This window comes from Pelophylax lessonae (assembly GCF_965119305.1).
Source record: "Pelophylax lessonae genome assembly, chromosome: 3".
In the NCBI taxonomy this organism is placed as follows: Eukaryota; Metazoa; Chordata; class Amphibia; order Anura; family Ranidae; genus Pelophylax; species Pelophylax lessonae.
In genome coordinates this window covers 457,131,449-457,155,495 of record NC_138770.1, presented here as the reverse complement: position 1 = coordinate 457,155,495, position 24,047 = coordinate 457,131,449, and the positions used below count along the sequence as shown (strand labels likewise).

The window sequence follows — 24,047 nt, the reverse complement described above, 5'->3', positions numbered from 1 at the left end:
ATAGTGAGTATTTTGAGTATGTCATTTTTTTTTACCACGAGTCCTTGGAAAATGTGAAAAGATTATGAAAATGTGTGCATGTTTTTTTCTTTTTTTCATAAGCATGTCAATTAATAAGATAATTCTAACACACAGCAGAGACTCTGTGAATTGAGGTGAATCACACCTCAAAATACTTTCTGCTACTCCTCCCAAGTATAGGAATACAAAATGTGTATGACCTTTTCAATATTTGGACTGACTATGTACCAGACATTGCAACCTGTGTATCAAAAAATAAACTAACACTGTACAAGGTCCGTCTGGATAATATAAGTTTATAACCTGGCAGCCAAGGAGAGTGGACTGGAATGCACATGCTAGCAATGACTACTTCACTGTATCAGTCAGTGGGGGCACTAGACATCAAATGAGCATGTGTACTCTATGACCATCACATTTAAATGACTGAGTAGAGAAACAAATCTGCATCAAATTTTGCATTAGGCTTCAACATTCCTACAAGGAAATTGCTTGGATGATTCAAAAGGCTTTCGGGGACGATGCAATGAGTGCAGTGCAAAAAGTTGGTATTGAATCTGTTGAAAGGTATCCATGGTCTGCAGGGTCTACAACATCCTGCGAATGTTGAGTGTGTATGGGCTGCAATTAACAAAGATCGACTTATATGGGGATTCCAAAAACTACAGTGTCATATTTTGGTGCAGGATCTTGGCATGACTTGTACCATGGCAAGTTTTGTTCTACTTACACTACTATGGAGTCTTTCATCCCTATGTGGTCTTGAATCCCACTGCTACAGTGGCAGGGCGAAAGATCAGTTCAAGCAGTATGCAAAATATGGTTGATTTTTCACAGGCTATGGTCAGTCTAGTGTCAGACAGAGGCATGATCATACAGGGAAATGGCAGGTAGTGGATGGTGAGCAATATAGTCACCATCCATTCATGAATATCATAGTGCTGTATTGTAGAAGCAGAAGCAGTTTCCTAAAAAGAGGCCAGGCTGGGAGGGACATTGGGGACAATGGTCAATTGTCATACCTATGCTGTTCCTAGAGCATATAGAACTTTTTTTTTTTTTTCTGGGGGGGATGGGTGGTGTGTTTGCAGCCTGTCTGGGTAGGAGGGACGATATCTAGGAAATGTCTTTCTTGCAGATTTCTCACTGAATCAGAATGGATGTGTTCAGGTAAAGGGCCTTCCTGATAGAAGAGGGATGTTTCAAGCTTCTCTTGATAAGTATAAGAAGGTGATAGGTCTTTGTATGTGTGTTTTGTGTTTTTTTTTTCCAATGGATTGATCTTCTGGTGGCTAAGTAGGACTGTAACCTTTGGTCTTTCTGATCCATACTTCCCATAACTGATTGTAGTAGTGTTAGTAGTGTATACATTTAGTTTTGTGGACTGGACCATGCTTGGATTTCCACTGCCTAGTCGTTGTGGATGTTTGAAAGAACATACACATCCCTCTCATCTCACCTAATTCTTACCCTATCGAACCATTTGAGGACCAAAATCTCTTTGTTATGCAAACTGGCTGATCCCCCCCACCACCCCAGCTTTCTTTGGGAAGCCCTTGTGGTTTGCTTTACACAGCCTTAAGTGTTTTCGAGATGAAGGTGGCAGAAAGGGTACAAGCTTCAAAGGTTTTCCAAGTAAAGCTGGTACCCCTTTTGGAATAGTGGAAATACAAGGTCCCACACCATTTTTTTTACTGCTCCCTATATAGGTTGGAACATTCAGAGAGCTCCAGCTGGCTGTCCTTTACTTCAAAAACTCTGAAGTTATACAGAGTTATCCTGTAAAATATGGTAAAATGGATGAGGTGTTTGTCAGGAGTATATAAGGTCATCTTATTTGCGGTGATTTTAGGGAGGGCACAGGGAATTTTTGAAGTGTAGAAATCGCATAATTTTATAGTGGTTCCTGGACATAACAAAATGACAGTGGCATATGCTGAATTGGGTTTGTGGACCAATAGGACTGCAGCTCAGTTTTTTTTTTTTTTTTTTAAGTCCCATATTTAATAAAGGCCAAGAACTTTAAATTCTTGAACAAAATAAAAAAATGTAATGGGTGTAGTGTGGTGGTGGTCAGGATGCAACACTACTGTATGGCCGCTATCTCTGGTGTATAGAGATTCGGCTGTCAATGCAATCAAGGACACTGTTCTGGCAGCGCCGGTGAGACTGGAACACAGTCTGGCTGCAGTTTATTCACTGGCTGGCTGCAGTTTATTCACAGTGAACTGTTGGGCATTGGTCAGGCACACTGTGAGCTGGCTGTGTAAACACTGCATGCCCTGGCTGAAGATTGCTTTAACAGCACTCTTTCCTCTCAGACGATATGTGAGGAGATATCCAGAAGCTGCACCATGCGGCTTTTGTTTACATTTTTGTTGCACTGTGATTGGACAGCGCGATCACATGGTCCCGGAAACACATACATGCTAAAAAAGTAGCAGTGGTGTACCTACCATATTTGATACCCAGGCAAATTATTTTTCATAAATTTTTTTTTAATGGATAAGATTTGTAATGGAGTATTGCAAGAGAGGAGTGCAGAGGGTAGGACTACGGGTAAGGCCCATTTCACATGAGTGGACTAAATCAGTTTTTCAGGTGGACCCAATCAGACCCTTCATTCTCCTCTATGGGGTGGCAGGTGTAAATGGACATGTGTCACTTTACACCTGCCGAATTACAATCAGGTCTGCTAAAAATAGATATATGGGGATCCGTTCCCCTTCCGCCAAATGAATTGGATGGCATATGGACAGGTGGTCTGTTTACACCCGACCAATTATAGAGGTGAGTGGGCTGTATCTGTGTCTGCTCTACATAAGCGGAGCGGACATGGACCAGCCATCTGCCTGCTCAGCGGTGTGCAGTAGGAAAAAAGCTGGGGAGATGCACTGTATGTTACCTGGGAGGGAGGTATTTACAGAAAGACACCAGTTTTTTATCACCATTGGAACCCATGGCAGCAATTTAATCAAGGAAATAATTTAACCCTGCAGGGATGCCGATTGTTTTAAATCAGTGTTACGAAACCAGTCCAGGATTTTGGTTTTAAAGGTAGCTTATAAGTAGAGAGCAAAATCTGGGAGAGCGGGGCTGCCAGTATTTTATATGTCTGATGAGAACAGATCTATTCATGCTGGAAAGTTTGTGGGCCCATATAAGTTCCGTAAAGATTTATATATTCGAATTAAGAACCTAACTTTATTAGAGGACAGGGGAGAGTAATAGCTAAGAATGGGTGAGTGCCAGAATTTACACATGAATTTTTAAACATTGAATTATAGGAATTTCTAACATATTTTATTACTGGCCGGATCGGAATCTTATCCCTGGTTTGGAATAGTCAGTCGTTTAGGTTGTATTTTACTCAACCAACTCTAGCAAAAAAAATGGCTTGATAATGGCAAATGTTGCCCCATATTAATTGGGTCATTTCTAAACTCCCATGAAGTAATGTGTACCTCTGGTGATTAATAATTCTTTTTATTTCACAGGAAGATTTATACATAGAAGGATCAAAGTACTGTGAATGTCCCTTTTGTTATTGTTGGAAGAGCATCACAGATATTCTAAATGCAGTAATGAGTACATTTATTCCCTAACTTCATTCTCTAGGAACTTTCAGCAACTTTATAACCATGTTGCCATCCCTTTCTCCTTTGCTTCTAAATGGCTAAACAGTGTGTATGTAAAGAAATCCTGGTTAAATTGCATTAAATACCTATCATCACTTTCCCCTTTGCTTCTAAATGGCTGAACCATGTGTATGTAAAGAAATCATGGTTAAATTGCATTAAATACTTATGGCCTGCTTTTAGATCTGTTTTAGAAGGGTTTAGTAATCCTACTCATTACCTATGTGTGGAATGAACTGTACATGCCCTGCAGCATGCACAGGGTCATATTAGCAAGTGCCAGATACCTATCCAAAATTCCTCACAGCTCTGCTTGCGGAGAGGGAAGTACTAAAGCCAAGTTGAGAGTTAAGTTCCTCTTTAGGGTGGACAATAAAGGGTATTGCTTAATCGTGTTGGGAAATAGGCCCCAAAAAACGTCAAAGTTTCAGGGATTCATCTCACATGTTTAGCTCCTCTCTGATACCACTAGACTGGCAATGACAGCCAAGAATTGCTATGTATCACATGAGTGTAAAAATGAAACCACTCCTGTCTAAAAAGATACTGGTATACAGTCTAAAAGTGTCATTGAATAATGCAATGTAGTGTTACATTGTAGTTTTTTTTTGTTCATATGTAGATCAGAGGGGTGACCTTGAACAGTCTTCTTGCCTTGCTTCAACCACATAATCTCACATTCTCATCAATGCACTTTAATATTATGCAGAATGTATAGTTTGACTCAATGACTGCAAGCTGCCCAGGCAGTGAAGAAGCCCAAACCATAACATTTCCACCACCAGTCTTCATAGTTATAGGGTTTTTCTCTTGAAATATGGACTTCAGATTGCAGCAAGCATTGCTACTGGTACTGTGACTAAACAACTCTATCCATTGTCAGCACATTAGGGTTTATTTTCTAAAACTGGAGTGCAAATTCATGCCCACTTCTGCATAGAAACCATTGAGCTTCCAAACTCCGCTTGTTTAAAGGAGAAGTACAACCAAAGCTCATTTGGCTGTACTTCTCCTGTGGATCACAGGAGTGCTGTTCGTTCTGCACTCCTGTGATCTGTTTTCAGCTGTCAGCAGGCTGAACTCACAGAGCCAATACAGGCTCGGGAAGGATAGAGACCATATGGTCGGGATCCACCCACATGCTTGGACCGGCACCCCTCTCAGCCTCTTGCCCCTCCACAGCCCAGCGCTGCAGTAACGAATGGGGGGTGGGGGGGCGTTGCAGAGCAGAGAGCTGGTGACTGACTCACGGAGCTGTGAGAACTGAGCCATCGACGGTGTTTGATCAATCGATTCTCAGTGTTAGAGCCAGCAGGGACAGATGCAGCATCGGATAGATGCTGCATACACCTAGGTAAGTATGATTCAGAAATAAAAACTATCCCCATGCTTCTCTTTTAAGCCTTGACAATAAAACCTGGAAGCTGATTGGTTTCTATGCAGAAGTGAGCCTTATTTTGCACTCTCCTGCTTTAGTAAATAAACTCCACTGTTCCAGAAGACTTGGCCTTTTGACCCTGTTTAATGCAAACTCTATTCTTGCTCTATTTTTGGACAGCAAAGGCTTTAGCTTAAAGCCAAAGTAAGCCCATCGGTTTAACAGTTTTATGTGGAATGTAACTGTCACATTGGTTGTGTTCTCAACCAAACTGTCAAACCATCCAATGGCTGGTTTCATAACTAATCACATGTGCAGCATCATGGCAGTTGAAGATGTATCAGAGGCTAAGATGGCCGCTTCCTTGAATGAAAATAGATAGAAGGGTTTACTTATAGTTTAACACATCTCTTGTGCAAGTTCAATTGGTTACATCTCCTTTGGATTGTTTATGCATGCACTTTGATGTCCAACTGCTACAAGAGTTACTTAAAGTCTACTAGAAAACCAAAATTTGAGGTTGAATTTGCATTGCCTGTCAGTTCTGGACAAATTGGCAGTTGTTTGAAATCAACCATTCCACTGTAAGGAAAATACAGTAATCATCAAGTGTTGTTCAATATGGTGTCATTTGTCATTCTTTTTTAATTCCTTAAATTCCTTATATGATCATCCATAGGCCCAGTGGTACCCCCTCCTTAAAGGCTTGAACACACTTGACGAAAATTGGTTGAAATATCCTCAGATTTTTCTCTCTCATGCTCAGCGGTCATAACCATTTTTAGTTGACAGTGCATAATGTTCACGAACTTTCTCGTCCGATTTTTTTTTTTTTGGGGGTCGTTTGTTTCTAGACTTCCAGGTTGTCAGCAACTTCAGATCATGCGCGGTCTTTCCTATCCTATTTTTCGCGGACGTACTGCATACAAATTAAATGGTGTTTTTCCCTCCATTTTTTTTCATTGAAAATGTCGACATCGGCTGCTGAAAATTGTGTACACACTAGCCGAAAATCGTACGATTTTACCTCAGATGGGAATTTTTGGCAGATTTTCTACTAGTGTGTACCCCACTTTAGCAGCCCTGATTGTACAGTAGGTTTAAAAAAAACAGGTTCTATCTGCATAACCCTAATGAGATTTGAATAACTGACACCTAATTCCAGATTCTAATTTCATGGACTTGGAACTGTGGTAAATGTAGGGGTTTACTTTTCCTATATAACAGTTCTTTATTTTCATGTAATTTATATCAGGAAAATGAATACACCATGCCAGGTATATTGCCATATATGTTGAAAAAATCAAAAATTGTCATGTGGATTCACTGGATATAATTGTGTGTGTGTGTGTGTGTACATATAATATATATATATATTTTCTATTTTGGGTTATACATGTTTTCCACAAACCCACTGTATATTATACAGTGGGTAAATCTACACAAATCAAAATAGGGTTTGTGTGCATTTATATATATATATATATATACATATATATATATATATATATATATATATATATATATATATATATATATGCAGTGTTTTTGTGTCTATTTATGTATGTATGTATTTTGACAGTGCCAGGCTTTGTCATTGTAGAAATGGTCAGGAAAAGGACACTGGGTTTTCACATTTTGCTGAGTACAGGACTTTAGAGTATTGAATTTGGGTGGAGAAATCTGCTTTTACAGCTTCCTCCAGGTTTTCGCATTTCCGAATGGGGCTCCGTAGTTTGGAGATTTCATTGTGCCTTTGGAGAGAAGAAATCTCCAACCCAGTCCTGGGTTTTTGTGGAAATCAGCAGGGGGTGTGCCCAAGTGAATACAGCCCTTATAATGATGGTCGGCTGCGAGTTGTGGGTGGAGTTGGTGCTGCAGTTGCTGCCATTGGTAGAGAATCTCTGTGTGGAGATAGTCGCTGTGTGCATTAAAAGAGATTGAGGCTGTGTGGGCCCAAGAAGCTTGAAAATGTGTGTGTGTGGAAGAGCTAGTAATCTGAGCAACCAGTACCATTAGTAGCAGTGCTTCTGAAGAGTATCCAGGTGAGCTAGCATTTTCATTTGTATTTTGCTGGAGAAGAACCCATGTGTGGGAATCCTTATGTTATACAGACTCTGTTTGCCTTTTACTAAAAACTGGCTTCCATTTCCATTCCACAACTGAAATGCTGACTGATGTAAAATCGCCTGAAAAAGCAAATATCACTAGAGCTAACTGACCTGCAGTCAGGAAGTGCTGCCTGCTGTGTGTGGCAGCCAGGGGTAAGGCATTTTGGAGGGTTTAATTTTTTTTTTTTTTAAACCAGGATTGCTTTATTAAACAACATGTAGTACAAATGAAAGCAATCAGTGACAGTGTACAAAACCATAGAGCAATCAACAACACAATACAGATGACAAATGGTACCAAGAAAGGCAAATAGGAACTACAAAACCCACAAGGCTATCTAAAACAATAGGAAAATTCACAGAGAAAGCCATGGCTGCCACATCTTGTTATATTTTCCAGGACAATTCCTACTAATAATAATTTGTACTATGGCAGAGCCACGTCTGATGCCGATTCCCATAAGGCAAGGGAAGGGGGGGAGGGAGAGGTCCATCTACAAAGAATCTTTTTCTTAGCGTAATACAACAGATAGGAAATCAGGAGTTTCATATATCTAGGCCCCTGCACATCATCGTGGATACCTAATAGGGCTAGTTCGGGAGTCTTTGGGAGGGACAATTGCAGATGGGTGTTTATAAGATTGAAAACATCCATCCAGAACTCGGCCACCCTAGAGCAGGTGCAAAACATGTGGAAAAGGGAACCAACAGAAGAATGACAGCGGGTACAATCTGGAGATCTGGTTGGATATATTTGATGTAACCTTTGAGGCGTATAGTATACTCTGTAAATGAATTTAGTTTGGAGTAACTCATCTCTGGAGTAGATGATCAATCTAGAGTTGTCTTCACAACATTCCTCTAAGTCTCCCTGTCTAAAATATAAATATCCACACTCCATCGCTCCCAAAGTTTTTCTATCTTAGTCTACACTCAACAGAATTAGATATAATGCTGAGAGAGGTTTGGAGAACTGCTCCTGTGCAAGGAGGTCTTCAGTTGGGTCTGATACTAAAGAGGTTGGAACCAGGAACTGTGATCGAGCTACATGAGGCAATTGCCAGTAGCGGAAGTACATCCAATGGGGCAAGCTATACTTGAGAGAAAGATCTGGAAAGGACAACAGAGTACCCCCTGCCATAATATCTCTAAGCGTTTTGACACCATAACGGGCCCAAACCTGAAGGTCAAGAATTGATCTAAAGTGTACTGGAGAAGGATTTCCCCATAAAGAATTATAAGGAGACCACTGATTGGGACATAGAATGCGCTTCCTAGCCACAGCCCAGACTCTAAGCATCATTCTGGTAGGATATGGAAGAGAGTAATAGGCTCTAGGCCCATGATAGACCAAATTCGCCAACCTCGTAAGGGAGCCTAGTATAGCGGCTTCTAAGCTAACTGCCGCATTCATTCTTAACCTAGTAAACCCCCATCAAACGTCACCAAGCTAGCAGCCTAATAATATACCTGGAGATTAGGCAAAGCCAACCCTACGCACCTACTGGAGGGCTTAATTTGATGAACTATGTGCGTGACTGCAACAATGGGGCAGTTGAAGCAGGAAAAGATGCAATCCTTGCTGAGGCAAATTAAAGAATGCTATGGCTAGAGGGTTTTTCACCACATGCCCCAGCCAGGCCAGAAAATTCAACCATGTGTAAATTTGACTGGTGCAAACTGGTCGTGTTTGCAGCTAAAGGGGAACTGAAGGATTTTGTCCCTGGCAACATGAAAACCAGTTTTCTCTTACGTCCTCCGACAGTCGCCGCCCACTTCATATTCATCACCAATGACTTTTAACATATCCCACCCCCAGGGGGTGGTCCCCTCAGTACATAACCCTCCACTTCCTGTATCCAACTCAGCAGCTCTTCAGGTGGCAGTCAGGTCCCTCAGGGACGTTCCATCTTCGTCCATTCGGACGTGCATGCGGTGTCTGGGATTGATGGTCTCGGCTTTCGAGGCGATTCCCTTCGCCCAGTTTCACACACGGGATCTCCAAGCGGAGATATTGTCCAAGTGGGACGGGCGTCCGCAGTCTCTGGATCTCCAGATGCCATTGAGTTCTCAGACCAGAAGGGCTCTTCTGTGGTGGCTTCAATCCCCCTCAGTATCGGGGGGCAAGTCTTTTCGTCCCCTTTCGTGGACGGTGATCACCACGGACGCCAGCCTGTCGGGCTGGGGTGGTGTTCTGGGCATTCTGTCCGCCCAGGGTGTTTGGTCGACGGAGGAATCCTCCCTTCCGATCAACGTTCTGGAACTGCGAGCGATACTCCTCTGTCTTCGTCGTTGGAACCCGGTTCGGGTGCAGACGGACAATGCCACGGCGGTGGCTTACATCAATCACCAAGGGGGCACCAGGAGTGCCCGGGCGGCTCGAGAAGTGGCCGCGATTCTGTCTTGGGCCGAGACGCATGTCCCGGCAATATCGGCAGTTCACATTCCGGGGGAGAAAATTTGGCAGGCGGATTATCTGAGCCGCCAGACCCTGGACCAGGGGGAATGGTCCCTTCACCCGGCTGTCTTCCAGGTGTTGTGCGCGAGGTGGGGTCTTCCGGAGGTAGACCTGTTCGCGTCTCGTCTGAACAACAAAGTACCACGGTTCATGGCAAGGACGCGCGATCCTCGGGCAGACGCGTCGGACGCGTTGGTTGCCCCGTGGCATCAGCACCAACTGATGTATGCGTTTCCACCGATTCTATTGCTGTCCAGGTTCCTTCGCGGAACCGACCACGGTGATTCTTGTGGCACCGGACTGGCCTCGCCGGTCCTGGTACGCAGACCTCGTATATCTGGCAATCGACGCCCCGTGGTGTCTGCCTCTTCGAGAAGATCTTCTGTCGCAAGGACCGATCTTCCATCCTGCTTTACAGTCGCTGGTCTTGACGGCCTGGCTGTTAAATCCGAGGTCCTGAAGAACAGGGGTCTTTCCCCTGAGTTCATTCACACCTTAATAAATGCGAGGAAGTCTTCCTCGGGGAAGGTTTATTACCGTACTTGGAAGGCGTATTTTGCCTGGTGCGAATCCAGGGGTTTCTCTCCTGACACTTATTCGGTGTCTAGGGTGTTGCCCTTCCTTCAGACGGGTGTTGACCAGCGTCTGGCGCTGGCCACGATCAAGGGTCAGGTGTCTGCTTTGGCCGTTCTTTTTCAACGGCCTGTGGCATCTGATTCTTTGGTTGGCACTTTTGTGCGGGGGGTACGTCATCTGATCCCTCCTAGGAGGGACCCTCTTCCCCCTTGGGACTTGAATCTAGTTCTATCAGTATTGCAGCGTGCTCCTTTTGAAAGGTTCAGGGAGATCTCGCTGTCTTTGTTATCCAAGAAGGTCGCCTTTTTGGTGGCTATCACCTCGACTCATCGAGTGTCGGGGCTGGCAGCCTTGTCCTGCAAGTCTCCGTGTCTGGTTGTGCATTTGGACAAGGTGGTCTTGCGACCTAACCCTTCTTTTCTTCCAAAAAGGGTTTCGGACTTTCATCTCAATGTGGACATTGTCAAACCTTCGCTTTGCGCGAAGCCGAAGCTTCCGACGGAGGTGTTGCTTCACTCCTTGGATGTTGTCCGGGCGATTAGAGTCTATCTCAAATCGACTGAGTCTTCTCGCAAGTCGGATGCCTTGTTTGTCCTTCCGGGAGGTCCTCGGAAGGGCATGGCGGCGTCGGCTTCTACAATCGCCAAATGGCTCTGACGGACCATTGATCAGGCCTATGCTTTGAGGGGGAAAGTTCCCCCTGTACCTGTGAAGGCGCACTCTACCAGATCTCTGAGTACGTCTTGGGCCTGTCGTCATGGGGCCTCTGTGGCCCAGGTGTGTGAGGCGGCGACTTGTCGACTGTACACACTTTCACGATATTCTACAGAGTAGATGTTCAGGCATCGGCTGATGCTTCCTTTGGCCGCAAGGTTCTCAGTGCGGCAGTTTCCTAGAGCCCTTGTTACGGGTTCTTTGGCTTTTTGGGATTTTTGTTTTTTCCCTGGGTTTTCTTGCTCCTGTTGAGCGAGTGTTTTGTTCTTATGCCCAACTGGTTTCCTTCCTTTGGTAAGGTTACTTTCTCTGATGGGGAGACGGCGTTGCCTTGGGCGCGGCTGAGTTCTTCCCACCCCTCATATTTACACTGCTTTGGGACATCCCCATTGGTGATGAATATGAAGTGGGCGGCGACTGTCGGAGGACGTAAGAGAAAACGGAATTTTTGTAAAATCTTACCTGTAAAATTCCTTTCTCTGAGTCCTCCGACAGTCGCCGCCCCCGCCCCTCTTTTGGGGTTTTGATGTACTCTCTACTGCTATTCCACTGAAACTGAGTTGGATACAGGAAGTGGAGGGTTATGTACTGAGGGGACCACCCCCTGGGGGTGGGATATGTTAAAAGTCTTTGTACTAACATATTCTATTGCCTAGCTACTCCTACGGAATAAAGGACATAACCCCATTGGTGATGAATATGAAGTGGGCGGCGACTGTCGGAGGACTCAGAGAAAGGAATTTTACAGGTAAGATTTTACAAAAATTCCGTTATACCACAGCACGATAAAGAATAGGGACATGCTGTGGCCCACTGTCCCCTGTCCTTAGGCACAGGACAGGAAGCTAACCAGGAGTCGAGGCAGAGTATGGTCATCCAGGGGCAGAAAAGAGTAGGCCAGCCTCGAGGTCTGGGGTCCAAGGAGTCTGCCTGCCGAGGGTCATGACCAGTAGTGTCCTCAAGATGTATCCCATGGCAACAAGAGTCATTGGAGGGATGCCAAGGAGTTGAGGTTCAGCATCCAGTACCCTGCTTGGAGTGTGGTCAAGTGGGGCATAGTATCTTTACTTGGCCCAGGTTCTGGAACACTGCTGGAGAGCCCGGAAAGGCTGCAGTGTCATCCTGTGGTCACATAGGGGCAGTAGCCTGTGAGGATGTAGCTGAAAGGCAGTGTACTCAAACGAAGCCCTATGACACCTACTACAGTACCTGGTAAGACTGATGCAGTTTATCGGACTGATCCCAGTTTATCGGACTGATCTTCGGTATCCTACCCTGTGCTGTGGGGAGACACAGCTTGAAGCCCAACCTGTAGCAAGGTTAAGGACTCAAAAGGACTTAAGGACTGTGCCTGGGGTAATCCAGCAGAGTGCTGGGAGGGCTAGACTAAGAGTGACCAAAACATTCCAGGTGCCATGTTCCCTAGTGCTGCAAAAATGCTCAGGGAAACCTCCCAGGAGTCCACAGTGATGAAGCAGAGTGTTTTCCTTGTCAGCTATAGAGCTGCACAAGTAGGAAAGAGTGCCCCTTTAATGGGCTGTGCTTCACAGCACATCACCCTTCCTGTTTAAGGCTAATAATACTGATGATCATGCAGACCTGGAAAAACCTCCGCTCTGTCACTGTAGGTTTCTGGGAGGTTTCCTTGGACATCTTTGCAGCACCTGTCTCTAGGGACCAGGACGGTTTTGACCCTTTTGACATCAAACCAGCATCAGTTCTTACTTGCGCACTTACAAAGTCAGGGATTTTGTAGGATTAGAGTCAGGTGTATGATATTAATTATACCAAGCAGGTGCTAATGATCATCAATTCCATATGTAGGTTGAAACAGTCATCAACTGAAACAGAAACACCTGTGTAGAAGGCTTAAAACTGCATGAGGACCAGCCAAATTCTGCTACTAAGGTAAGGATGTGGAAGACCTGTCATACACCATGGCAAAACTGGGCAAAGCAACAAAACAAGAGGTAGTCATACTGTATCAGCAAGGTCTCTCCTAGGCAATGATTTCAAAGCAGACTTGAGTTTGAAGATGTGCTGTTCAAGCTCTTTTGCGGAAGCACAAATGAACGTGCAATGTTGAGGACCGTAGATGCAGTGGTCAGCAAAGGAAACTTAATGAAGCACACAAGACACCTCATGCTTACTTCCCTTTGACATCGGAAGACATCTAGCAGTGCCACCAGCCCAGAACTGTCAGCAACCAGTGGGACCCAGGTACACTCAACTACTGTCCAGAGAAGTCTGGCCAGAAGTGGTCTTCAGGGAAGAATTGTGGCAAAAAATCCATACCTCTGATGGGGAACTGTGGTGCAGAAAAATGGCAGCAGGTGCTTTGGACTGATGAGTCAAAATTTTAAATATTTGGCTGTAGCAGGAAGCAGTTTTGTTTTCGAAAGACTGGACTGCAGTAGAATGAGTGTCTGCCAGCAACAGTGAAGGGCAAGGAATCCTGGAAGTGATGGTTTGGTGCCTACAGAGCCCTGATCTCAACATCAAGTCTGTCTGGGATTACATAAAGACAGAAGGATTTGAGGCAGCCTATATCCACAAAAGATCTGTGGTTAGTTCTCCAAGATGTTTGGAACAACCTACCTACCAAGTGCCTTCAAAAACCGTGTGTAAGTGTACTCGGAACTGATGTTGTCCGAAGGCAAAGGGTGGTCACACCAAATTTGGATCTGATTTGGATTTCTCATCTGTTCATTTACTTCCCATGCTAATTGATAAAAGTAAACTATTAACACTTCTATTTCTGAAAGCATTCTAATTTACAGTGTATACAGTATACAGTTGTGCTCATAAGTTTACATATGTAAGCGGGATATTTTGTGGCATTTGCCTAGTATTGGCTTTCTTCTGGCGACTCGACCATGCAGCCCATCTTCAAGTGCCTTCTTATTGTGCATCTTGAAACAGCCACACCATATGTTTTCAGAGAGTCCTGTATTTCACCTGAAGTTATTTGTGAGTTTTTCTTTGCATCCCGAACAATTTTCCTGGTAGTTGTGGCTGAAATTTTAGTTGGTCTACCTGACCGTGGTTTGGCTTCAACAGAACCCCTCATTTTCCACTTCTTAAATACAGTTTGAACACTGCTGATTGGCATTCTCAATTCCTTGGATATCTTTTTATATCCCTTTCCTGTTTATACAGTTCAACTACCTTTTCCCACAGATCCTTTGATAATTCTTTTGCTTTCGCCATGACTTAGAATCCAGAAGCGTCAGTACAGCACTGTATGAAAGATGCAAGGGTCTGTCAGGAGTCCAGACAGACCCTTGCATCTTTATAAGGGTCCAGACAGACCTTTGCATCTGCATGTTTATATACACACACTAATTACAAGCAAACAGATCACAGGTGAGGATGGTTTCCTTTATTAGCCATTCAAACCTCTTTCTGTCAACTTGTGTGTGTGTTATCAGGCTGAAATCACCAGTGTATGTAAATTTTCATCATAGTCATTAGGGTAGTTTATGTTGGCATATGAATTTAAAAGGGTAAACACAGTTGGTTGATAATAAATGGCTTTAGCCAAACACTAACCAATAGCGAAAGAAAAATTTTTGTGTTATCATTCATATTCTCTGAAAAATGGCCAAGATATCATAAATTCAGCCAGGGTATGTAAACTTATGAGCACAACTATGTGTGTATATATATATATATATATATATGGAAATACAAATCTTTTCTAATTGTGGCTTCCAGCAAGTGACTTATGTCATTGTCCTGCATTATGTTCAAGAAATGATGAGCCTTAGTTGAGCGAGCAGTTCGGCTGCTCACTCAATATCAGGATAATAACATTGTAACATTGCCCTGCATACCCACCATCTGACTGAAAGTAGATTGTTCTCCTTAATGTTTGGGGCCTGTAGCATACACTCACCTGTGTACCTTTTATAAGCACCAGCAACAGACTTCACCTCCTTACTAAAACTTTTAGTAATGTCATCCCTCCATATTCATTAGCAAATTGCCTTTGACATAGAGGCACACTCTTTACTGACTTCCACCTACCCTGTCCCTCCTATACTGGGTGTACCTGTGGACATTCGCAAGCCAGTCATTTCAGCTTTCAGATCAGGTTTCTGATATTCCCAATAAGTCAAAATCCTCATATAGCATAAGTTCTAGTTCTTCCATCTTACTAACCATACATATTTATTTCAGGTACTTATATAGCGCTGTCAATTTACGCAGCGCTTTACATATACATTGTACATTCACATCTGTCCCTACCCTCAAGGAGCTTACAATCTAAGGTCCCTAACTCACATTCATACATAAACATACTAGGACCAATTTAGACAGGAGCCAGTTAACCTACCAGTCTGTCTTTGGAGTGTGGGACTTCTAGCAATTGTGTACATACATTTTTAACCGCTTCCATACAGAGCAGTTAGACACCCTTCCTGCCCAGACCAATTTTCAGCTTTCAGCACTCTCACACTTTGAATGACAATTGCTCAGTCATGCTACACTGTAACCAAACAAAATTTTTATCATTTTTTTTCACACAAATAGAGCTTTCTTTTGGTGGTATTTGATCACAACTGGGGTTTTTTTTTTCGTGATATATGCAAAAAAAGAGCAAAAATTTTGAAAAAAAAACATTTTTTTTTAGTTTCAATTATAACATTTTGCAAAAAATGTATTTTTCTTCATACATTTGGGCCAAAATGTATACTGCTACATGTCTCTGGTAAAATTAACCCAAATTAGTGTATATTATTTAGTCTGTGTGAAAGTTATTGAGTCTAGAAGCTATGGTACCAATTACTGAAAATTGCTCACACCAGATGTACTGACTGCCTAGCTCCTTTCTTGAGGCCCTGAAATGTCAGGACAGTACAAATACCGCCCAAATGACCCCTTTTTGTAAAGTAGACAGTCCAAGGTATTTAGTAAGAGGCATGGTGGGTTTTTTGAAGTTGTAATTTTTTCCCACAATTCTTGGGAAAATAAAGAAAAACATTTTTTTTCTTTTTTTTCCCACAAAGTTGTCAATTTATAAGCTATTTCTAACACATAGCATGTACACAGCAAAAATTACACCCAAAAATACATTCTGCTACTCCTTCCGAGTATGGTGATACCACATGTGTGAGACTTTTACACAGCCTGGCCACAAAAAGAGACTCCACGTCCAAGAAGCACCTTCAGGCGTTCTAGGAGCATAAATACACATAAAACTTTCTTACTACCTATCACACTTTTCAAGGCCCTAGAGCACCAATACAATGGAAAAGTCCACAAAATGACCCCATTTTGGAAAGCAAACACTCCAACGTATATTCTATGAAGCATTATGGGTCGTTTTAACGTGTCATTTTTTTCCACAAGTTTTTGGAAAATGTGGGAAACAAATGAAAACCTTTTTTTTTTTTTTACACAAAGTTGTCAATTTGTAGGATATTTCTAACACATAGCATGTAAATAGCAAAAATTACACCCCAAAATACATTCTGCCACTCCTCCTGAGTATGGCAATACCACATGTGTGAGACTTTTTCACAGCCTAGCCATATAGAGGGGCCTAACATCCAAGGAGCATCATCATGCATGCTAGCCACTTGCCTAGGCCTATTTTTGACATTTGGTGTTTACAAGCTAAAATCAGTTGTTTTGCTAGAAAACTGCTTAGAACCCCCAAACATTATATATTTTTTTTTAGCAGAGACCCTAGAGAATAAAATGGAGATTATTGCAATACTTTTTATCACACCGTATTTGCGCAGCGGTCTTCCAAACGCAATTTTTTTGGAAAAAATTTACTTTTTTTAATTAAAAAATAAGAAACCAGTAAAGTTAGCCCAATTTTTTTCCATAATGTGAAAGATAATGTTACGCCGAGTAAATAGATACCCAACATGTCATGTTTCAAAATTGCGCACGCTCACGGAATGGTGACAAACTTTGGTACTTAAAAATCCCCATAGGCGACAATTTAAACATTTCTACAGGTTGCCATCTTGGAGTTACAGAGGAGGTCTAGGGCTCAAATTATTCCCCTTGCTCTAACGATCGTGGCGATACCTCACATGTGTGGTTTGAACACAGTTTACATATGTGGGCGGGGTTTCTGTATGCGTTCGCTTCTGCGCGCGAGCTCACGGGGACAGGGCGCTTTAATTTATTTTTTATTTTTTTTTACTATTTATTTTATTTATTATTTTTTATTTTTACACCGTTTAAAAAAAAAAAAATTGATCATTTTTATTTTTATTAAAAGGAATGTAAACATTCCTCGTAATAGAAATAGGCACGACAGGACCTCTTTTTTGTGAGATCTGGGGTCAAAAAGTCCTCAGATCTCACAAGTACACTAAAAGATAGAAAAAAAAAAAAAATTATTATATAAAATGAAAAAAAAAAAAAGGACCTTTAAACCGGTTGCTAGGCAACAACATTTTCCGTAGCTCCGGTCCAGACCATAGAGTCAAAGGAGGGCAAGCTTGCCCTCACTCGACATCCTGTCTGTGGGGATCTGGGACCGGATCGTTTTCCCCGCTGACTATCCCGGAAGGGTGATCCCACGGCGAATCCGCCGCTGGGACCACCCTTATGGGAAAGCCAACCGTCCACCATTTAAAAAAATACCAGGGTTATGGCAGCTATCTGCTGCCATAACACCGGTATTTAGGTTTAAACGGAGGACGTATATAAACCTTTTTGGACTTGGACATGGTGGCTGTATGAAGGGTGACAGGTACTCGGGTACTTTGTTTGGCAGGTGACAGGTACTCTGGTACTGATGAGCAGGTGGCAGGTACTCGGGTACTCTGATAGGCAGGTGACAGGTACTCGGGTACTCTGATGGGCAGGTGACAGGCAGGTGATAGGTACTGATGAGTAGTACTGATACTGATAGGTGATACTGTACTGATGGGTACTGATGATCAGTACTGATACGTGATAAGTACTGATGAGTAGTGATGGGTACTGTTGAGCAGGTGGCAAGTACTCGGGTACTTCAGGCGTCAGGTACTCTGATGAGCAGGTGGAAGGTACTCGGGTACTCTGATGGGTAGGTGACAGGTACTCAGGTACTCTGATGACGGGTACTCCGTTGACAGGTACTCAAAGTACCCGAGTACCTGTCATCAGAGTACCCGAGTACCTGTCATCAGAGTACCAGAGTACCTGTCATCAGAGTACCCGAATACCTGTCACCAGCCCATCAGAGTATCCGTCATCAGAGTACCTGTGTACCCGTCATCAGAGTACCCGAGTACCTGTCATCAGAGTACCCGAGTACCTGTCACCAGCCCATCAGAGTACCCGAGTACCTGTCATCTGAGTACCTGATGGGCTGGTGACAGGTACTCGGGTACTTTGATGGGCTAGTGACAGGTGCTCTTTATTGGGGGGGCAATCAGTTTGTTTTTGGGTGCACTGTAATCGGTAACTAGCTGTTACCACACTCTCTTCCTCACACAGGATCAGTGTGTGAGGAGGAGAACACGGTGACAGCTAGTTACCGTGTTCTCTGTTGACATTTGTGACCGGCTGTGATTGGACACAGCCGGTCACGTGGTAAAGAGCCAATTTCATTGGCTCTTTACCTAGATCGGGGATCGACTCTGTCCGAGGGACGAGCCTCGTCCCCGATCGCTGCTCTGCGCGCCCCCCGGGGCGCGCATTGCAGAGAGAACGAGCGGCTCGTGCTGGAGCCGCTCATGTGATCGGCTGTGATTGACACAGCCGATCACATGGTAAACAGCCAATTTCTATTGGCTGTTTACCTTGATCAGGGATGGGCTATGTCCGAGGGACGAGCCTCACCCCCGATCGCCGCGCTGCGCGCCCCCAGGGGCGCGCAGTAGAGGGGAGATCCAGGCGACATCATATGACGGCGGCCCGGATCCTTACAACCACTTTGCCGACGTCCTATTACATGACTCGGTATGGAAGTGGTTAAGTTTGTACCTGCACACCTTTTATCCTTGCTCACTCTTAAAGCGTAACTCCACTTTTGTTGAGAAAAAAACATTTCCCTCTGGGTGATCTATATATATTACAAGGATTTTAACAAACTTTGTTGCAGATTCCTACCTTATGTTATTTGGAAGAAATCACGTTTTTTTCCTCTGTAATGAGTGGGTCTATTGGGAGTGGTTTCATACTTAACTGTCAGCTGTTGCAGCTGCAGGGCACTAATGAGGAAATCTGCTGATCCTGCATCCCTTTAGACATGTTCCTATTTGGAGAATCTCACCAAAAATTACATTTTTGTTGCAGGGGATGCCAGAAATCTGACTTGTATCTTAGGCAGACTTGTGGGAAAATTGGTGAGCCAATCACATAAGCAGGAAATGATGTTTCTGGGGTGTGGTCCATACACATTCTGTGTACAGAACAGCTCCAGGTAGCCATATTGCATTGCATTTCCAGAAAATTACAACAGCTGCAGATTGAAAAGGAAAGGTACATTTTTAATAACATTCAATTACAATATGATTTGTGTCGCAATTGTATACGCTATATTGTTTTTTTTCTTTATTTGTAATTTTTTCCCCCCACGAAAGTGCAGCTACCCTTTGAGTTAACCACTTCCCACCCTATAGGCAAAAGACGGCGGGAAGGTGGTTACATTATCCTGACCGGACGTCATATGACGGCGACAGGATAATGCGCACGGGGGGGCACGCAGAGCGGTGATCGGTGCTGCGGTGTGTCACTCTGCGGTGTGTCACTCTGACACACCGCATCTCCGATCTTGATAAAGAGCCTACTGACGTAGGCTCTTTACCATGTGACCAGCTGTGTCCAATCACAGCTGGTCACATTGTAAATAGAAAGTGCTGTTGATCGGCTTTCCTAACGAGTTTCAACGAGTAGAGGAGAGCCGATCTGCGACTCTCCTGACAGGGGGGGTCTGCACTGGTAATCAGAGCATTGATTACCAGTGCAGACTCTTGGGGGGGTGGGTGCCACTAGAACCACCAGGGATGCCCACCCATGACCCCAGGGATGCTCACCATGGCCACCAGGGATAGCAATCAGGGCTCAGGGAGCCCACCAGTGCCCTCCCCATCAGTGCTGCCCACCAGTGCCCTCCCCATCAGTGCTGCCCACCAGTGCTCATCATTGCCATCTATCAGTGCCACCCACCAGTGCCCATTATTGCCCACCAGTGCCGCCTATTAGTGCCCATCAGTGCCGCCTATCAGTGCCCATCAGTGCTGCCTATCTATGCCCATAAATGCCGCCTATCAGTGCCCAGCAGTGCTGCCTATCAGTGCCCACCAATGCTGCATATCAGTGCCACATGTCAGTGCCCATCAGTGCTGCATATCAGTGCTGCCTATCAGTGCCACCCCATCAGTGCCTCCTCATCAGTGCCTGTCAGTGCGGCCTCATCAGTGCAGGAAAAAACGTATCTATTTACAAAATTGTATAACATTAACCAAAAAAAAATTTTTTTTTCAAACTTTTCGGTCTTCTTTTATTTGTTTAGCAAAAAAGAAAAAAACCAGTGGTGATCAAATATCACCAAAAGAAAGTTCTATTTGTGGGGGAAAAAATGACATAAATTTGGTTTAGGTAGAATGTTGCATGACCGCGTAATTGTCATTCAAAATGCAACAGCGCTAAAAGCTATAAATTGGCCTGGGCGGGAAGGGGGAAAAGTGCCCGGTATTGAAGTGGTTAAAGTAAGATTCATCCATCCTACAAGTATTGGTCCTAGAAACTTTATTTCCTCCATCTGGTTTAAAGCCTCCTTCCCCCTCCCCAATGTCCACATCTTCACACTCTGACCCTTGCTTGCTACCTTCCCTCTCTCCCCCTCCCCAGTTCAAAAGCTCCTTCAACCTTCTGGCCATGTTCTTCTGAACAGATCGTAACACACATTAATAAGATTATTCACATTAAGCAAAACAAGTAGACCAGTGAAGCTGCATGACAATGGTGACACTTACACTTGTAACCTAACATTGAAAAGATTTTGTGGAAGCATAGTAAAACTAAATTTGGTACCAAGAGATTCTGTCTTTATAATCAAGGCTTTAGAGGAGTTGAATTGGAAGCTCACTATTTCATAAAAGAAATGTCTACAGATGTATTCAAAGGTGATGTTTCTTTCGATCTGTACAAGAAGTCAAGTAGTTGATAATGTCTGTAGGTGAGAAATCCATTTATGTAGTATGAACCGTATTGTGTACTTGTAGAACTGTGCAGATGTGGGCTGTATAGCTACTGTATATTTTAATTGCTTAGTTTAGCCTTTTTCAATTTGATTTAGTTTAGCATGTCTAGCCAAAAGGATTAGGGGAAGATGAAAATGGATTTACTATATGGAAAGAGAGAGAATCTGCGATAGGAACATAGATTTCAATGACAAATCTGATGTACCTTTTACTACTCTACAAAAAGTTTGTTTCGGTCTGTGTTGCTGTTGGAGATTACAGTAATCCTAAATTCTGTTTAGTAAAGCCTTTGTCAATAAGTTGGGAAGTAAGAGGAAACCTATGTAATGGATTTTTGGATAGCAGTAAAAACCCACCAGGGATTCTGATATTTTCCCACTATGTCCAGAAAAACGTTGGCTTGAGATGTATTTTAAAATACACCCTAAATAATGGTTACTGTCATGATTTGCTGGCTGCTAATCAATTGTTACATATTTTCATATTGTTTACTTTAACAGATATGGAAGAAAAGTTACATACCTGGTATCTTCCTTTGGAGTGGGATTATCTGGAATTGGTGCATCATTCGCACCCAACTTTTATGTTTTTTTATTTTTTCGCTTCCTACAAGGCGTCTTTGGAAAAGGAACTTGGATGACTTGTTATGTTATTGGTAAGTTGTGATGCTATTTTAAACCACTTTGTTATGGATAAAATTTACAGATAAAGAAAATGTATAAAAAGCTAATATATGGTTGTCAAATCCTCGTCTCAAATGTTTAGCAGCGCATGATTTTAAGTTGATAGAAGTCAAATTCCAGCTAACAGCTAAGCAGTTACATCAACAATTTTGTATTTTTTTTCTTTTGGGATAAATATTTTACATAAATAAAAGCTGACCATTGTAAGCGCCCCTTTCAGCGGTAAATGGTTACTAACTAATACATCTTCGGTACAGCCTGTTCTGTTGAAATACAATACTGGCAAGATCACCAGGCAAAAAAGATCCTAAAAAGGAAAACTACTGCAGCCACTACAGCTAACAATTTGTAAGCTGAAGTAAGTTTGCTTATGGGTTTAATACCACGTTTCCGGACTGCCCGCCGCACATTTACTGCGGCAGGGTGGCCCTCCTGTGCGAACCAACGTAGCCCTACGTTGGTTGAACTCTTGGTGCTGGGGGGCGAACGCGTGCCGGGGGCTGCGCACTCCTGCCCCCACTAGGCAGCGGGGATGCCGATACACAGGACCGGCAGCCGCAATTGCCGCCGGGGGGGCCAACATCACTACCCGCTGAGAGAGAAGGACAGTCAGCTGTTGTAAACACAGCCGACCGTTCTTCTCCCTGAAAAGATCACAGAGCGCCTGTGATCCTTTTATATAGGATCACAGGTCTCTATGGTCATTTCACAAGCTCCTCCCCCCACAGTTAGTATACACTCCCCTAGGCTCATATTTAACCCTTTGATCTCCCGATAGGTTAACCCCTTCCCTGCCAATGTCATTGTTACAGTAACAGTGCATATTTTTAGCACTGATTACTGTAGTAATGTCACTGGTCCCCCCAAAAGTGTCAAAAAAGTCAGTTTGGGGTCCGATCTGTCCAACACAATGTCGCAGATCGCCGCAATTACTAGTAAAAAATAAATAAAAATTACATAAATCTTTCCCCTAGTTTTTAGACGTGATAACTTTTGCGCAAAACAATCAAAATACGCTTGTTATGATTTTTTTTACCAAAAATATGTAGCAGAATACAAATTGGCCTAAAAGGATGAAAAATTTTGATTTTTACATTTTTTTTTGGGGGAATGTTATATAGCAGAAAGTGAAAAAATATTGTTTTTTATTTTCAGAATTGTCGCAATTTTATGTTTATAGCGCAAAAAATAAAACCCGCACAGGTGATCAAATACCACCAAAAAAAGCTCTATTTGTGGGGGGGGGAAAAATGACATAAATTTTATTTCAGTACAGTGTCGCACGGCCGTGCAATTTTCCGTTAAAATAAGCAATGCCGAATCGCAAAAAATGGCCTGGTCATTAAGGGGGCAAATCCTTTACGGTCCAGAAGTGGTTAGGAAATGATGGATGAGTTAGGCAATGATTGGAATTAATGATGAATATGAACAATCTCCTAAAAGCATAACTGAGCCTAATCTCAATTTAGCAATGTGCACGAGAGCCAAGGCTTTCTCGCTCCTTATTGGTTCCCACTGCTGTCAGTTAAAGCCAGTGACAAGAGAGTGGGGGGTGGGGCAGAGCCTTGCTTTGTGTGTCATGGACACACATCGCAAGGTTCGGGAACAAGCACCTATATGAGTGTCCTCATAGCAAGAGGCTTACTATGAAGGCACTTAACAGTGAGGGAGGAGCTGAGGGTCCCAAGAAGAAGAGGATTAGGGCTGCTCTGTGCAAAACCATTACTCAGAGCAGGTAAGTATAACATGTTAAAAAAAAAAAAAAAAGGAACCTTTTAATATTACTTTAAGCCTGTGGGCTAAATGAAAGATTGCTCCATCCATGCTAAACAGTGCAGATGAATAAATCTTAGCTATTGTATTTTCTTGACAGCCAGCCCCGATGGGTGTCAAAATACCTGACCAGCGGCTGCATCTGACTGTATGTATCTGATTGTTCAGCTGAAAAGTATCCAGCAGGCTGTTTTGATGAACGATTGTCTGTTGCCAAACAGAGCGGTGCTGGCAGGGCCACCCACTGAGTGACTTTTAGCTGTTTTGTTTTTTCTTCTGTTGTCCTGTTTTCTTTTTTTTTTCTTATGTCTTCCTGCATTTTTTTTATTTTTATAATACTTAGTGTAGTTACTTTCTAAAAGAATCAGGCATTCATATTCAGCATATTAGTCCTAACGTAATTTAACTACTTGCCTTCTGTGCACTTAAACACCCTTCCCATCCAGACCAATTTTCAGCTTTCAGTGCTCGCACGCTTTGAATGACAATTGCGCGGTCATGCTACACTGTACCCATATAAAATTTTTATCAT

The 24,047-nt window shown here is 43.2% G+C and overlaps 1 protein-coding gene across 4 annotated transcripts in view; it reads left to right on the top strand.

The window, feature by feature from the left end:
• SLC22A3 (solute carrier family 22 member 3) overlaps positions 1-24,047 on the top strand; it is a 364,734-nt gene that overhangs the window by 237,809 nt on the left and 102,878 nt on the right. For all 4 annotated transcript variants that reach the window (XM_082251588.1, XM_082251587.1, XM_082251585.1 and 1 more), the window contains exon 3: positions 21,560-21,714. In XM_082251588.1, the coding sequence (XP_082107714.1) occupies positions 21,560-21,714 (155 nt within the window). The remainder of the gene's footprint in view (positions 1-21,559; positions 21,715-24,047) is intronic.